At 37.2% G+C, this 17,007-nt stretch overlaps 1 protein-coding gene and 1 long non-coding RNA gene across 3 annotated transcripts in view; both read left to right on the forward strand.

Moving 5' to 3' along the window:
• The window catches only part of LOC307182826, a 46,722-nt gene that overhangs the window by 774 nt on the left and 28,941 nt on the right, over positions 1-17,007 (forward strand). The window lies entirely within an intron of this gene.
• On the forward strand, positions 518-14,235 carry LOC307194281 (transcription elongation factor A protein-like 8; the record flags this gene model as incomplete). The annotated part of the gene is made up of 2 exons (XM_079937301.1): positions 518-602; positions 13,625-14,235. 2 exons carry the CDS (start codon positions 518-520, stop codon positions 13,996-13,998), a joined length of 459 nt encoding a protein of 152 aa, XP_079793427.1. The 3' UTR covers positions 13,999-14,235.

Below are 17,007 nucleotides of genomic sequence, written 5' to 3' on the forward strand. Positions count from 1 at the left end.
GCAGAACCTGGCTTCAGCGTTCAGTCAATTCAGGACTGGCAGTCATTGGCAGGCACACCCAGTTTACCTCTTCTACAGTTGTGATTGCTAATTCTGCCACCTGGATGACAATAGGATCTGATACATCACCGCTCCCCTCCTACCAGTTTAAGAGCAGTAGGAACACAGGGACTCCTTTCTTTAAGACTGCTCACCACTATATACACATACTAAAAAGGCTCGTTTTTTTCCCTTGTTTCGTTTATTCATTCAAAAAATATTGTGTTTTGTTCTTGGTGCTAGGGATACAGGAGTGAATATAACAGAAGCCCAGCACTTAGATGCTTATATTTCTAGTGGAAAAGATAACTTTTTTAAAAAAGTAAATAAAATAATAGCAGGTAGTGATGTGTTAAGAAGAAAACAAAACAGAGTGGTCAAGAAAGGACTTTTTGGGGAGATGATCTGAACTAAGCCTTAAATGAGGAGGAGCCAGCTATGCCAATTATGGGGAAGAAGAGCATTCTAGACCGAGGACATGGGTGCGGAAGTGCTAATGCTGAACAACGTTGGCTTGTTTGAGGAACAGAAGGCCGGGAGGCCTGAAACACCTTGTGTGGAGGGTATGAGACTGAGGTTAGCAAGTTAAGCAGAAGGCTAATCCTGTTGTTTGGATTTTTTGTTTGTTAAGTTATGTCTTGTCTTGTTTTTTAAGTCAACCTATTTTGTAGAGAATGACTTGCAGGGGGTTAGAAATGGAACAGGGAGAAGCCAGAGAATGATCGAGAGCTATTGGACAAGTCCATGCAATATACGATGGTGACCTGGATTAGGGTGGTTGCTATAGAAACAGAAGTTGAAGGATCTCAGGATATTTTCCTGAGGTGCAGGTGTAAAGAAAGGTGGTAAACAAGGTGACTCCCAGGTGGTTTTCTTAAGCAAGTAGGAGGATGCCATTTAGTTCAAGGGGAAAGATCATTTAATATTACTGGAGGGACCCTGAATGCCTCTGCCCAAACTCCAAGCCTCTCCCACCACTGACCCGAAAATCTCACATCATTCACTCCTTGGGATCAAGGCTTGGTTAAATATGAATATTGGCTTTATCACATTCCAAAAACCACACGTACGGAACTTGTATTAATTGCTAGGAATCTAAAGATGAATAAAAATAACTGTCTATTGGGGAGATTGACAATAAGTTAGCCATTTCAAGATAAGTAGGACAAGTATTATAATAAGAAGGGATAATAAAAGTGCCTACCTTGGTGGCAGGGGTTGGGGGGGCGGGGAAAGGAAGCTGGGACAAAGTGAGAGAATGGCATGGGCATATATACACTACCAAATGTAAAATAGATAGCTAGTGGGAAGCAGCCGCATAGCACAGGGAGATCAGCTCAGTGCTTTGTGACCACCTAGAGGGGTGGGATAGGGAGGGTGGGGGGGAGATGCAAGAGGGAGGGGCTATGAGGATATATGTGTACATATAGCTGATTCACTTTGTTATACAGCAGAAACTAACACACCATTGTAAAGCAATTATACTCTAGTAAAGACATAAAAAAATTAAAATTAAAAAAAAAATTTTTTTAAGTGCCTACCTTACAGGGTCACTGTAAGGATGAAATGAGTCAATGCCTACAGAGCTCCAAGTACAGACGCTGGCATATAGAAGTAGTCAATAAATATCAACAGTTATTTTACACTTTTCTACACTGAGGCTTATCATTATTTTTGATGTTGTTATCTTCTGGATTCAGTAGGAGCAGATAGAATGATTATCACAGCCTGCTACTCTAGGAGAGGGAAGGTTGAATGGAGGAAGTCTACCTGACTCTAGCTTTCTGAACCAGTAGGAAGAAAGAGAAATTTAACTGGCAGGCAAGGGAGGAGGGACATTCTAAGCAAAAGAAAAACAAGGTCAAAGGCTAACAAGACAAGAGGGAGTCAGAACTAGAGCCAGAACTATGCAAGAGACTGGAAAGTAGTTGAGTATTGTTGAAGTGTAGGTTACTTACCAAGAAGTGGCAAGAGATAAAGTTGGTGTCAGGGCTTAAGAAATGGGAAAAGAATTTGAAAAAGAATAGATACATGTATAGGGATAACTGAATCACCTTGTTGTACACCTGAAACCAACACAACATTGTTAATCAACTATACTCCAATATAAAATAAAAACTTTAAAAAAAAAAAGAAATATGTAGACCATGCTGAGACATTCTGACTCAGACTCCCATAGACAGTGGGGAGCCAGTAAAGGATGTTAAGTAGGGAAGAGTCATGATTTAGGAGACTGTACTGTACTAGAGGAAATGAAACTGAAGGTGGAGAGACCAGTTAGAAGAGCATTACAGTACTATGGATGAGAGATGATAAGTGCCTAAACTAGGGCAGTAGCAAGTGGGGTGGGCATATTTGACAGAGATTTAAACAGACAATTAACAGAATTAGAGAGTGTTTGGATGTGGTGGTTCAGGATGTATCCAGGATTTTCAGCATAGCAGGCTGGGTGGCTGGAGTTAATGCTGACTGAAGTAAGAAAATGCTTCCTGGAGAAGGACGAAGAATAAGCTTTACTCGGGTTAATATTTAAGCTGCACTAGTCCATCTCCAACTGAGACCTAAAGAAACTGAACAAGAAGCAATCAAGATTTGTTTAATTTTACAATAAAAATAGCTCTAACTTTTTTTGCTGGTTGTGTCAATAATGCATACTTACTGCAGAAAATAAAATCAGATACAGAAAAGCACAAAGATAAAAGCCATCTAAAGTCCTACCACCCAGGGATGCAGCTAAACTTTGATGTGGGGAAGGAAGAGAACAGTGGCCTCAACCTGGGGACTGAGCCATATCACAAGAAGACACTGGGGTCTACAGGGAGCCAGAACGGGAAACTGAACAGGAACCAAATCGGGTTTTAAAATACAAACATCTCAATTCTTTTTTTTTTTTAAGAAAGGTTTTTTTTAAAAAAATTTAATTAATTAATTAATTTTATTTTTGGCTGCACTGGGTCTTTGTTGCTGCCTGCTGGCTTTCTCTAGTTGTGGCGAGTGGGGACTACTCTTCATTGTGGTGCGCAAGCTTCTCATTGCAGTGGCTTCTCTTGTTGCGGAGCACGGGCTCTAGGCACGCGGGCTTCAGTAGTTGTGGCTTGCAGGCTCTAGAGCGCAGGCTCAGTAGTTGTAGCACACGGGCTTAGTTGCTCCGTGGCACGTGGGATCTTCCCGGACCAGAGATCGAACCAGTGCCCCCTGCATTGGCAGGTGAATTCTTAACCACTGTTCAGCCAGTGAAGTCCACATCTCAGTTCTTCAAAGAGTCACATCTCCCTTAATGATACCAAACAAGCAACAAATCTTTATCCCATTTCAAATATGTGTAATTTCTCCATTGGCACTCAGGCGTAGTGAAAACATAGACTCATCTGGAGTTAAGGATTTGTGACTAAGTTAGTACGAGGCAAGAGTGTAAATCAGGACAACCTTGATTGGCATGTCCCTGAAAACTCTTGGAGAGTTGGACTCCTCTCTTTTTTATGTATTCTGGAAGCATTCAGCAAAATATGTAAGAGCCACCTGAAAAATATATTGAATGAGTTAATGAAGCCAACTGAAATATAAGATTGTGGGCAAACTAATGAGAGGTCAGACACAACTTCATTCCTTGTTTTAGTGATTCAGTCATCTTGCATGCTGTCATCACTTGTTTTTCTACAAACAGATTTCTTTATATACAGGGAAGAGTGCCACCTATCCCTGTTAAGTGCCACCTATCCCTGTTAAGAGTGCCACCTATCCCAGCTTGACTCGATAGACTGCCTCTAGCTCTAAATAGCAAAGTATTACATTTTAGGCACTGCCATAGATGTAATAATAGTTCAGGTAATATACACACGTAAGAAACACCCTCAAGATTTCCTGAATCACCAGATGATTTTTTTTATCTTACTGGAACTAAGTTGGTATAAATCTAAAGAAGATTCTGGTCAGTTAAGACGATATGGTAAGACCTAGAGAAACCACTAAGAAAATAACTCCAAAAAATATAGGGAAAAAATCATTAAAGAAATTTAAATGTTACGCTAAGGAATATTCAATTAAAGAAAAAAAGAGTAAAGTAGGAAGAGATGAACAAAAAAGACATGAGACACAGAAAACAAAAATTATAATGGCAGACATAAATTCAACTATATCGATAATAATAACATTGTGTGAATGAATTGAACAGAATACATTAATAAACAAAATCCATCTATATGCTACCTATAGGAGCAGTTTAGATTCAAAGATACACAGAGGTTGAAATTAAAAGAATGGAAAAACATGAATCATTCAAAAAGCAATCATAAGAAAGCTGGAGTGGCTATATTAATATCGGATAAAATAGACTTTACAGTAAAAATATTTAAGTGGTGCAACCACTTTGCAAAACAGCCTAACAGTTCAGCATATAATTGCCATATGACCCAGTAATTCCACTCCTAGGTATATGTCCAAGAGAAACATTTGTCCACACAAAAACTTGTGCAAAGTATTCATAGCAGCATTATTCATAATAACCAAAAAGTGGAAACAAACTAAATGCTTATCAACTAATGAATGAATAAATAAAACATGGTATATCCATATAATTGAATACGATTCACCCATAAACAGAAATGAAGTACTGACGTATGTTTCAACGTGGATAAAACTTGAAAATATTATGCTAAGGGGAAATAAGACTGTCATAGAAGACCACATATTATATGATTCCATCAATATGGAACGTCCAGGATAGGTAAATCTGTAGAGACAGAAAGAACATTGGTAATTACCCAGAGCTGGGAGAATTGAGTGGAAATTGGGAGTGACTGCTAAGAGATACAGTTTCTTTTGGGGGTGATGGAAGTGTTCTAAGATTGATTGTAGTGATGGTTGTGCAACTCTGTGACTACACTAAAAACTATTGAATTGTACACTTTAAATGGGTGAATTTTATGGTATGTGAATTATATCTAAATAAAGTAATTTTTAAATACAGAAAAAACTAATATAGAGGTCTGATTGGTGGTTACCTTTTGCCAAGTTATCAATTAAGAGAAGGCATGAGGGAGCCTGCTGCTGTGTTAGAAATATTCAGTGTCTTGATCTGGGTGGTGATTACATGTGAACACAAATGTAAAAGTTCTTCTAACTATATACTTAAGTCTGTGTACTTCACTACATGTAATACATCAGACAAAAAGAAAAACATTTTTAAATGCCAGTTTTATTTAAATAATATGACTTAAAATATTGATATTCATTAATTATATTTTATTTTTCCATTTTATATTTATATATATATTATATATATAAATATATATAATTTATATTTTATAATATTTTATAAATGAAATAACTTAAAACATATATTAAAATAATTTTTATTTTACATTTTACATGTACTTTCCTAATGAAAATATATTCAACACATTCAATTTTTGTACACTTTAAATTCTACTACATTTTTTATACTAATACTTTGAGTCATTACTGTAGATAGTGCACAAAAAATGAAAATCTTGATGATAACATAATTAATGATTTTGTTGATGATGGCAAGATAAAAGTTATGAAATAAATACATGATAATATATGAATTACATAGGTTTTAATTTTATTCCCCATCCAGATATCATTGGATCATCAGCCGAAAATCTAGACACATGCAATAATATTTAAATTGTAATATTTGACATTTTACTTCTCTTTCAGTCATACAAAAGTTATAGCTTTAGATATATTTTCCCATTTGATTTTTATAAAGGTTTGTTGTTGATATAAGAAGATATATTTTCTTTGATAGTCCTGTGTGAACTTGATTTATAACTTTTAAAGACTTAAACATAAGGCACGTGGGCCTCAATTTATTCTTTGGTTCTCAATCCCACAAATGTTATTGGTGGGCCTACAAATAGCATGTGTGACCTGCCTTATTTACAGTTATCTATATACTTTTTTTTTTATGTATATACTTTTTAACCACCTACTTCAACTTCCTGTATACACACACAAACACAAACATACACACACACAAAATTCTCTGTTGTTCCTGAAGAACAGAGATGGTCTTACCCATTCTTGATTCCCCTGTGTAGTGTGTAACACAGTAAGTATAGGAAACAATTAATAGATTTTGAATTTAACTGAATCACATACATAGGAAGTGGGAGGTACACCTCAAGAGATTTCTTGAGAAATCATGGATTTAAGAAATCCAAAAATAGACAGGAGTGATAGGTGTGAAGAGTCAAGACTTTTGCCTTCAAGACATCAAAAGCATACGCAATAGAGAGCAAGTTTACCCAGTTTGCTTCACTAATGTACATCCTTTGGCACGATGAACAATCTATGGAGGTGAGAGGTTCACTGACTCGGAGTCGGGCTGGGCAATGTGTGGTAATGAGACATGTCTTTCGGTATATTGTTTTAGAAGAAGACGTAGGAGCACATTAAACTTCATACTCAGGGATGAAAAGCCACTCTGGAACTATATAATATCCTCTATGCAATGTTCTAACAGTCCACCTTTAATTTCCACTGGAATCTAACTCTGCAGAAATTACCAGGAAAAGTTCAAGAAATAATTGTGGTGGTTTTAGCAATATAGTAAATAGCCATCTGTTAGAAATTTGACTAAGATTCCCTAATAGGTTGTCAGGGCTGAATGAATTTTAAATAACAAAAATAATGTCAAGCAACAATTAATTTCACCAAACTGCTATCAACTGGAAACAATCGCCCTTATTGGCTGAGTTTGTACAGTTGCAACGTCAGTATGAAACAATGGATCCAGGTCTTCAAATTTTAGGTCATAAGGCAGACTTGCACAAATGTTAGAGGATTGTTTCCCTTCTGTAGGAACACAGAATGTAGATCAAATCGTCCTGGTTCTGGACAAGAACAAGTTGGCTTTTTACCTCCTCTCTTTTACCAAGTAAATTTTGTGACTTGAAAGGTTTGGCAGGAGCCAAAGCACGAAGTCAGAAGATACAGGATGTGTTCAGGAAATAATGAGTAATCAAGTTGGCCAGGAGACTCAGAGCTTCTCAAAACTTTTCTGCCAAAATATCTCCTTACAGAGAAAGAATAAACTCAAATGTCCCATTCATCAAGAAATTTAAGCGTTTGTCCCCATATCCCCACTCAATGTCTTTGAAATCTCATGTTTTAGCTTTAAAATCAATGCAAGCTTTGCATACCAGTCTATCATATCAATGGTGCTATGTAAATATAATGTTTCAGATGTCTATTATCAGAGGAGAAAACAAGTTTCCTATTTCTAAACTTGGCTAATATACTTTCTTGGGAAAGGAGGTTCATTATACATGTGGCAAAACCCTTTATATAAATACATATTTTTTGAATTTTGTGAGAATTGTCACGAATATATACATTTATTTTAAATATTATTATTAAACTGTTCTGTTTTCAAACCTATTTCAAATTCAAAACCTAATAAACAGTTTATTATTAAACTGAACAGTAAGTAACTACCACTCAGCTTAAGAAATAAAACAGCCCAGAACCTTAAAGCTCCCAGTATACCCCTCCCAGACTATTCTCCTTCTGCTTGTTTTCCCCCCAGGAAACCACTATCCTGAATTTTATGTTACTCATTCCTTTGCTTTTCTCTATAATTTACTAGTTTACCACAAATATAGATACTCCTAAACAATATAACATAAAGTAGCATAAATAGCTTTACTTATTTGTGACCTTGATATAAATGATATATATATTCTACAATTTGCCTTTTCAGTTCCACATTGTTTTTGTGATTCTTTCATATCAATATGTGTGGTTAGAGTTCATTCACTTTCACTTATGAAGAATATTGCCGTATATTTATCCATTCCAGTGTTGCTGAACATGTTGTTTTCAGTTTTTTGTAATTACAAAGTGTTGTGTCTCCAGAGGCATATGGGAAGGAATTTCTGTAAGGTAAATATCCAGGAGTGAAGTAAATTTTAGTAAATAGTGCCTATGGCACATAATATTTTCTTAAGATAGCAACAAAAATATCTTCCATCCAAATGCTCTTTTTACAATGTGACCTTGACATATCTCCCATCAAGACATGGAGTCTATGTCCCCTTTCTTTGATAGTGGGTGAGCTTTTGTAACTTTAAATCAATAGAGAATGGTGGAAGTTACTCTGTGTGACTTTCAAAGCTAGTTTATAAAGGGCCATACACCTTCTATTTTGTTAGCTCAAATACTTGCTCCTAAAAGATTTTAGCTTCTTTATAAGGACTCTGACCAACCAGAGGCCGGAGGCCACCATGCTATGAGCTCAATCTAGCTGCCCAAGTGGAGAGGTCCCAAGGAGGGATGCTGAGACAATATGAAGAATGATTCCAGCCAGTTCCTAGTGGCCCCAACTCCCAGATGACCCACTGGAACTGAATGAATGATTCCAGAGCTGCCCAGCCAAGCCCCTTCCAATTTGTGACCCACAGAAACTGTGGAATGTTATTTTAAGTCACTAAATTTGGGGTGGCTTGTATGCAGCAATAGAACACCAGAAAAATACCAAATTGTCTTCCAAAATGGTTGTACCAACTTTCGCTGGTAGTGAATGCGAGTACCTGTTGTTCTACATCTTCATCACCCTTTATGTTTTGCCTGTACGGTACACATGATATGAAATATGATTATAGTTTTAGATTGAATTTCTCTGATTACTAGGGACTTTGAGCATTTTCATATATTTAGTGGCCATTTGTGTTTTTTCTTTCATAACCTCAAGGCTTTTGCTTGTATTTGCATTAGATTTTCTCTGTAAAATTTAAAAATATTATGAGTACTAATACTTTGTCAGTTATATACATTACAAGTCTCTTCTAGGTTGTTTATTGCATTTTCCACTCTTTTTATAGTGTATTTTGATGGACAGAAAGTAGCAATATTTTCTTTTATGGTTTCACCCTTTTCTGTCTTAAATTCTTTCACCATGGGATCACAAAGAAGGTTTTCTGTAATTTATTTTAGAAGTTTTACAAGTTTTGTTTTTCATATTTGAGTCTTTAATCATCCACTTGGAATTTATTTTTGTTTGATACAAGGAAAAAACTTTAAATAGGTCCAATTGAGCATCTTTTCTCAACTGAAAACTCTATTGTATGTCAAGTTCCCAAAGCATGGTCTGTTTCTGTGCTTTCTTGTCAGTTCCATAGACTTATTAATCTTTTTGTCAATACCACATTGTTTCAATAATTACAACTGAATGTTAAGATTTTTTTCAATCTAGTACGGCATGACTCTCTTGCCTGATTTTTCTTATTCAAGAATAGGCTATATCTCACTATTTATTTAGTCTTCCTTAATGTCTTTCAATAAGCTTTTATAAATTTCTCCACTAAGATCTTATACATTTTTTCCAGATTATTTAACAGTTTTTGTTGCTACAGTAAGGCTATCATTTTTAAATAAATGTTCTTTTTTGCTGCTGGTATAATCATATCTAGAAGTTTTACTAACTGTTCTCATTAACTGTTCATAGATTCTTTCTCAGTTTTTCATGTAGGAATCATATCATCACCAAAGAATTACAGGGTCATGTCTTCCTTTCAAGTTCTCTCCTTGTCTTGCCTTATTACACTGGCTAAGGCCTGTAATACAATGGTGAGTAGAGTGGGGAAAGTGGGCATTTCTGTCTTTTTCCTGGTTTGAAAGAGAATGTTTTTAATGTTTTGCCATTAAACATGATGATTAGGGTAAGTATTTTGAAACTAGCCTTTATTAGATTTAGAAGTCTGATTGTATTACTAAATTACAAAAAGCATATATTTTTGTACATCCAGATAATAATTACATGTTTACTGTTATGTTGTACCTTGCCTCCAAGATGTCCCCAAAGGATTCTCACCTCCTGGTACTCAGAGTCTTACGTAATTCCTCTTGTATTGTACCAGAGTAGATCTGTGTAATCCACAGAACATGGCAGAGTGATAAAATATCATTAGATTAGGTTTTAAAAGATATTATGGCATAAGGTTACAAAGGATCATAAGAAACTATGAACAATTATATGCCAATAAAATGGACAGTCTAGAAGAAATGGACAAATCCGTAGAAATGTACAATCTCCCAAGACTTAACCAGGAAGAAATAGAAAGTATGAACAGATCGATCACAAGTACTGACATTGAAACTGTGATTTTAAAACTCCCAACAAACAGAAGTCCAGGACCAGATGGCTTCACAGGCGAATTCTATTAAACATTTAGAGAAGAGTTAACATTTGTCCTTCTCAAACTATTCCAGAAAAATTGCAGAGGAAGGAACACTTCCAAACTCATTCTACAAGGCCACCCTGATAGCAAAACCAGACAAAGATATCACACTTACACACAAAAACTACAGGCCCGGGCTTCCCTGGTGGCACAGTGGTTGAGAGTCTGCCTGCCGATGCAGGGGACACGGGTTTGTGCCCCGGTCCGGGAAGATCCCACATGCCGTGGAGCGGCTAGGCCCGTGAGCCATGGCCGCTGAGCCTGTGCGTCCGGAGCCTGTGCTCCACAACAGGAGAGGCCACAACAGTGAGAGGCCCGCGTACCGAAAAAAAAAAAAAAAAAAAAAATTACAGGCCAATATTACTGATGAACATAGATGCAAAAATCCTCAACAAAATATTAGCAAACTGAATCCAACAATACATTAAAGGGATCATACACCAGGATCAAGGGGGATTTATCCTAGGGGTGCAAGGATGGTTCAGTATCCACAAATCAGTGTGATACACCATATTTAAAACTTGAAGAATAAAAACCATATGATCATCTCAATAGATGCAGAAAAAGCTTTTGAGAAAATTCAACATCAGTTTATGATAAAAACTCTCATCAAAGTGGTTATAGAGGGAACATACCTCAACATAATAAAGACTATGTATGATAAGCCCACAGTTAACATACTCAATGGTGAAAAGCTAAAAGCATTTCCCCCAAGATCATCCTTGTTCCACAAGACCAGGTTGCCCACTCTCGCCACTTTTATTCAATACAGTATTGGAAGTCCTAACCACAGTAATCATGCAAAAAAAAAAAAAAGAAAAGAAAAGGAATCAAAATTGAAAAAGAGGAATAAAAATGTTATTGTTTGAAATGATATGATACTACACATAGAACATCCTAAGGACCCCACCAAAATACTACTAGAGCTCTTTAATGAATTTGGTGAAGTTGTAGGACACAAAATTAATATACAGAAATCTGTTGCTTTTCTATACACAAAGAACTAACTAATGGAAATTGAGAAAACAATCTCATTTACCATAGCATCAAAAAGAATAAAATACCTAGGAATAAACCTACCCAAGGAGGCAAAAGACCTGTATTCAGAAAACTATAAGACACTGACGAAAGAAATAGAAGACAACACAAGCAGAAGGAAAGATACACTGGGTTCACAGACTGGAAGATTTAATATTGTTAAAATGATCATACTACCCAAGGCAATATACAGATTCAATGCAATCTCTATCAAAATACCAAAGGCATTTAAAATTATTTATTTATTTTTTTATTTATGGCTGCGTTGGGTCTTTGTTGCTGTGCATGGGTTTTCTCTAGTTGCGTTGAGCGAGGGCTACTCTTTGTTGTGGTGCGTGGGCTTCTCAATGCGGTGGCTTCTCTTGTTGCGGAGCACAGGCTCTAAGCTTGTGGGCTTCAGTAGTTGTGGCATGTGGGCTCAGTAGTTGTGGGGCATGGGCTCAAGAGTGCAGGCTCAGTAGTTGTGGCACACAGGCTTAGTTGCTCCATGGCATGTGGGATCTTCCGGGACCAGGGATAGAACCCATGTACCCTGCATTGGTAGGCGGATTCTTACCTTTTTTTTTTTTTTTTTTTTGCGGTACGCAGGCCTCTCGCTCTGTGGCCTCTCCCGTTGCTCCAGACGCGCAGGCTCAGTGACCATGGCTCACGGGCCCAGCCGCTCCGCGGCATGTGGGATCTTCCCAGACCAGGACATGAACCCGCGTCCCCTGCATCAGCAGGCAGACTCTCAACCACTGCACCACCAGGGAAGCCCGGTAGGCAGATTCTTAACCACTGTGCCAAAGACATTTTTAACAGAACTAAACAAATAATTTTAAAGTTCGTATGGAAACACAAAAGACCCCAAATAGCAAAAACAATCTTGAGAAAGAAGAACGGAGCTGGAGAAATCACGTTCCCTGACTTGAAATTATGCTACAAAACTATAGTAATCAAAACAGTATGGGGGGGTGGGGGTGGCAGGATGAATTGGGAGATTGGGATTGACATATATACACTAATATGTATAAAATAGATAACTAATAAGAACCTGCTGTATAAAAAGTAAATAAATAAAGTAAAATTCAAAACAGTATGGCAGGACTTCCCTGGTGGCACAGAGGTTAAGAATCCACCTGCCAGTGCAGGAGACACAGGTTCGATACCTGGTCCAGGAAGATCTCTCATGCTGCAGAGCAACTAAGCCTGTGTGCCACAACTACAGAGCCTGCGCTCTAGGGCCTGCGTGCCTCAACTACTGAGCCCACGTGCTGCAACTACTGAAGACCACGCACCTAGAGCCCTTGCTCCACAACAAGAGAAGCCACCACAACGTGAGGCCCATGCACCTCAATGAAGAGTAGACCCCACTCGCTGCAACTAGAGAAAGCCCACGCACGGCAATGAAGAAGCAACGCAGCAAAAAAAAAAAACCAAAACCAAACAAACAAACAAAAAAACCAACCATTATGGCACTGGCACAAAAACAGAAACATAAATCAATGGAACAGAATAGAGGGCCAGAAATAAATTCACACACTATGGTCAATTAATCTATGACAAAAGAGGCAAGAATATACAATGGGGAAAAGATGTCTAATCTCTCCAATAAGTGGTTCTGGGAAAACTGGACAGCTACATGTAAACGAATGAAATTAGAACATTTTCTCATACCATATACAAAAATAAACTCAAAATGGATTAAAGACCTAAATGCAAGACCTGAAGCCATAAAACTCCTAGAAGAGAACATAGGCAGAATATTCTTTGATGTAAATTGTAGCCATATTTTTTTGGATTTGCCTCCTAAGACAAAGGAAACTAAAGCAAAAATAAACAAACGGAATCTAATTAAGCTTAAAAGCTTTTGCACAGCAAAGGAAACCACTGACAAAATTAAAAAAGGTTCTACTGAATGGGAGAAAATATTTGCAAATGATATGACCAATAAGGGGTTAATATCATATATATATGTATACATATATACACACACATAGACACACAGACACAGCTCATACAACACAATAACAAAAAATGAACAACCTGATTAAAAAATGGCCAGAAGACTTAAATAGACATTTTTCAAAGAAGACATACAGATGGCCAACAGGCACGTGAAAAGATGCCCAACATCACTAATCATCAGAAAAATGCAAATCAAAACCACAATGAGATATCATTTCACACCTGTCAGAATGGCTATCATCAAAAAGACCATAGGCAGCTCCCTATTGCTGGAGGAGAAAAGTGCCCCGGATCCTTTCAGGACTCTTGGTCTTTTGGAAGCGACCCAAATAGAGTGAGGGAAGAGGGAGGAAAATCCCCTGGATCCCTGCAGGGTTAATTTATTCAAAAATGAAATAAGAGAAAAATACTCAACACGCAAAAGTCTTGTGAAGAAAATGAAGGAAAAGCACCGAACATGCCAAAGGCTGAGGAAGACCGCCCTATGGAAGCTGTACCACAGGAGGCAGAAAGAAATCCTCAACCTTCTGAAGAAGGTGTAAGCCAGGAAGCAGAAGGAAACCTTAGAGGAGGGCTGACTCAGCCTGGTCAGGGATATAAAGAGGACACTCCGGTTAGGCATTTGGACTCAGAAGAAATGATAAGAGGAGTAGATGAGTTGGAAAGGCTTAGGGAAGAGACAAGAAGAGTAAGAAACACGTTTGTGATGATGCATTGGGAGCAAAGACACTCACGCAGCCGTCCTCATCCTGTGTGCTTTAGGCCTTGAATTTTTTTTAAATTTTTTGTCTGATATTAAAATCTGGTGCCTGCTTTCTTTCTGTTAGCATTTTCTGATGTATCTTTGACTTTTGTTTTATTTTTAATCATCTGGTGGAGTTTTGCTTTAGGTAGTGTCCTTATTACCAGCATCTGGATTTTGTATTTTGACACATTCTCCAGGTCTGTTTTTCAATTGGGAAGTTTCACACATATGCATGAAAATATGTTCATTCCATATTGTAAAGTAAAACATAACAGGTTACAAAGTAGCATATTTAGTATCAGCTCACATATGTAGGAGAAAATCTCAAATTGCGTGTGTGTGTGTGTGCGTGTGTATACATAGATACATATATCAAAAATTTAACTGTGCTTATTTCTGTGTGGTGTGAGTTTTTTTCTTTTTGCTCATATGTATTTTTTAATGAACATGTCACACATACAAAAAGAATTAAAGTTTTTTTTTATAATTAAGAGTCAATCAAATAATTTGCAACCAGCTTATAAGGGCAATGGGGGCACCTAAATTCTTGAAGAAAGAACTATTAAAAAAAATGTAAACCTCAAATTACCTCTGGATCTCTTAGCCAGGGGAATAAAACTGGCAGTTATCACAGAAAAAAAAAAAAAAAAAGACCACAAATGACAAATGTTGGTGAGCACGGGGAGAAAAGGGAACACTTGTTCACTGCTGGTGGGAATGTAAGTTGGTGCATCCACCAGGGAAAATAATATGGAGGTTCCTCAAAAAACTAAAAACAGAACTACTTTATGATCCAGTAATTCCACTCCTGGGTATATATCCAAAGAGAATGAAAACATTAACTTGAAAAGATACATGTACCCCAGTGTCATAGCAGCATTATTTGCAATAGCCAAGGTTTGGGAGCAACCTAAGTGTCCATCAACAGAAAATGGAGAAAGGAGATGTGATATATATGCTCAATGGAATACTCTTCAGCCATAAAAAAGAATGAAAATTTGCCATTTGCAACGATATGACTGGACTTGGAGGGTATTATGCTTAGTAAAATAAGTCAGAGAGAGAAAGATAAATACTGTATCTTAATCTAAGAAATAAATGAATGAATATAACAAAAATAAGCAGACACAGATATAGAGAACAAACTAGTGGTTACCAGTGGGGAGAGGGAAGGGTGTAGAGATAAGATACGGGTAGTGGATTAAGAGGTACAGACTACTATGTATAAAATAAATAAGCTACAAGGATATATTATACAGCACAAGGAATATAGCCAATATTTTGTAATAACTATAGGTAGAGTATAATTATAAAATTGTGAATCACTCTGTTGTACACCTGAGGTTAATAATATTGTAAATCAACTGTTCCTCAATAAAAAAAAACCAGAAAACCATATTATGGTATAAATTTAGACATATAGATCAATGGAATAGAAGTGAGAGTCCAGAAGAAAAAACAAACCCTACATTTATGGTAAATTGGTTTTGAGAAGGGTGGCAAGTCACTTAAATGGGGAAAGAATAGTCTTTTTCAACAAATGATGCTGAGTCAACTGGACAGCCAGATGGAAAAGAATGAAGTTAAACATCTATCTCAGATCATGTACAAAAAAGAAAAAAACCCTCAAAATAGAGCTAAAACTATAAAACTCTTAGAAATACAACATAGGCCTAAATCTCTGTGACTTTACATTAGGCAATGATTTCTGAGGTATGACACCCAAAGTACAAGCAACAGTAGAAAAATTAGACAAATTATACTTTATCGAAAGTACTTGTATTGAAAATATATAAAGAACTCTTAATTCAACAATAAAAAGATAAAAACCCCAATTTTAAAATGGGCTAAGAAATTGAATAGACATTTCTCCAAAGACCTAATAGCCAATAGCACATGAAAAGATGCTCAATGTCATCAGTCATTATGGAAATGCTAATCAAAACCACAATGAGAGGGACTTCCCTGGTGGCGCAGTGATAAAGAATCTGCCTGACAATTCAGGGGACATGGGTTCAAGTCCTGGTCCAGGAAGATTCCACATGCCACAGAGCAACTAAGCCTGTGCGCAGCAACTACTGAGCAAGCGCTCTAGAGCCCGTGAGTCACAACTACTGAGCCTGTGTGCCACAACTACTGAAGCCAGCACACCTAGAGCCTGTGCTCTGCAACAAGAGAAGCGACCTCAATGAGAAGCCCACGCACTGCAATGAAGAGTAGCCCCTGCTCACCACAACTAGAGAAAGCCCGTGTGCAGCAACGAAGACTCAATGCAGCCAAAAATAAATAAAATAAAATAAATTAATTGAAAAGAAACAAAAAACCACAGTGAGATACTATTTCATACCCACTAGGGCAGCTATAATAAAAAAGACAAATAGTAACAAGTGTTGGCCAGGATGCAGAGAAATTAGAACCCTCCTATATTGTTGGTAGGGAGGTAAAATGGTGTAGCCCCCTTGGAAAACAGTTCAGCGGTTTCTCAAAAAGTTAAACAGAGTTACCATACGCATGCTCATATTCCTTGGGGTGTCTCTGAGGCCTAGGTTTAAAGTGCATTTTCCCAGAGAGTATTTGAATTTGCTCTGCAAGGTACTTCTGCCAGGTGGAGAAGTAGCCATCCAAGCCCACTTTAAACTACATTTTTAGTTGGAATCTTTTGTTTGTTTTTTGCATAGTTCAGAAATTTTGCCAAAGTCATGTTTTTCCTCCAACAAAACTTAAGTTGAGACAGACAAGAGTCAATGATAAATCCTTCTGTGTGGTATTTTCTTCCTTGTTTATAAGCTGAAGTAAAGTACTATATCTCCTTGGGGTTCTCAGATCCATGTAGGGATTTCCATCCAATCTTCCACCATAAGGGGACAAGCCTTTAGTTTTCTCTCCTGCTCACTGCACCTGTTAGAACTCAAGCTTTAGGCCATCCATGTAGACAGATGCCTCCAGAGCAAACACCAACATTTGATTATATATATATATGTATATATATACATTTTTAGGTGTCCTATACCAGGAGAGTTTCTCTAGACACCT

The sequence above is a fragment of the Stenella coeruleoalba genome, assembly GCF_951394435.1.
Source record: "Stenella coeruleoalba genome assembly, chromosome: 1".
Taxonomy (NCBI): domain Eukaryota; kingdom Metazoa; phylum Chordata; class Mammalia; order Artiodactyla; family Delphinidae; genus Stenella; species Stenella coeruleoalba.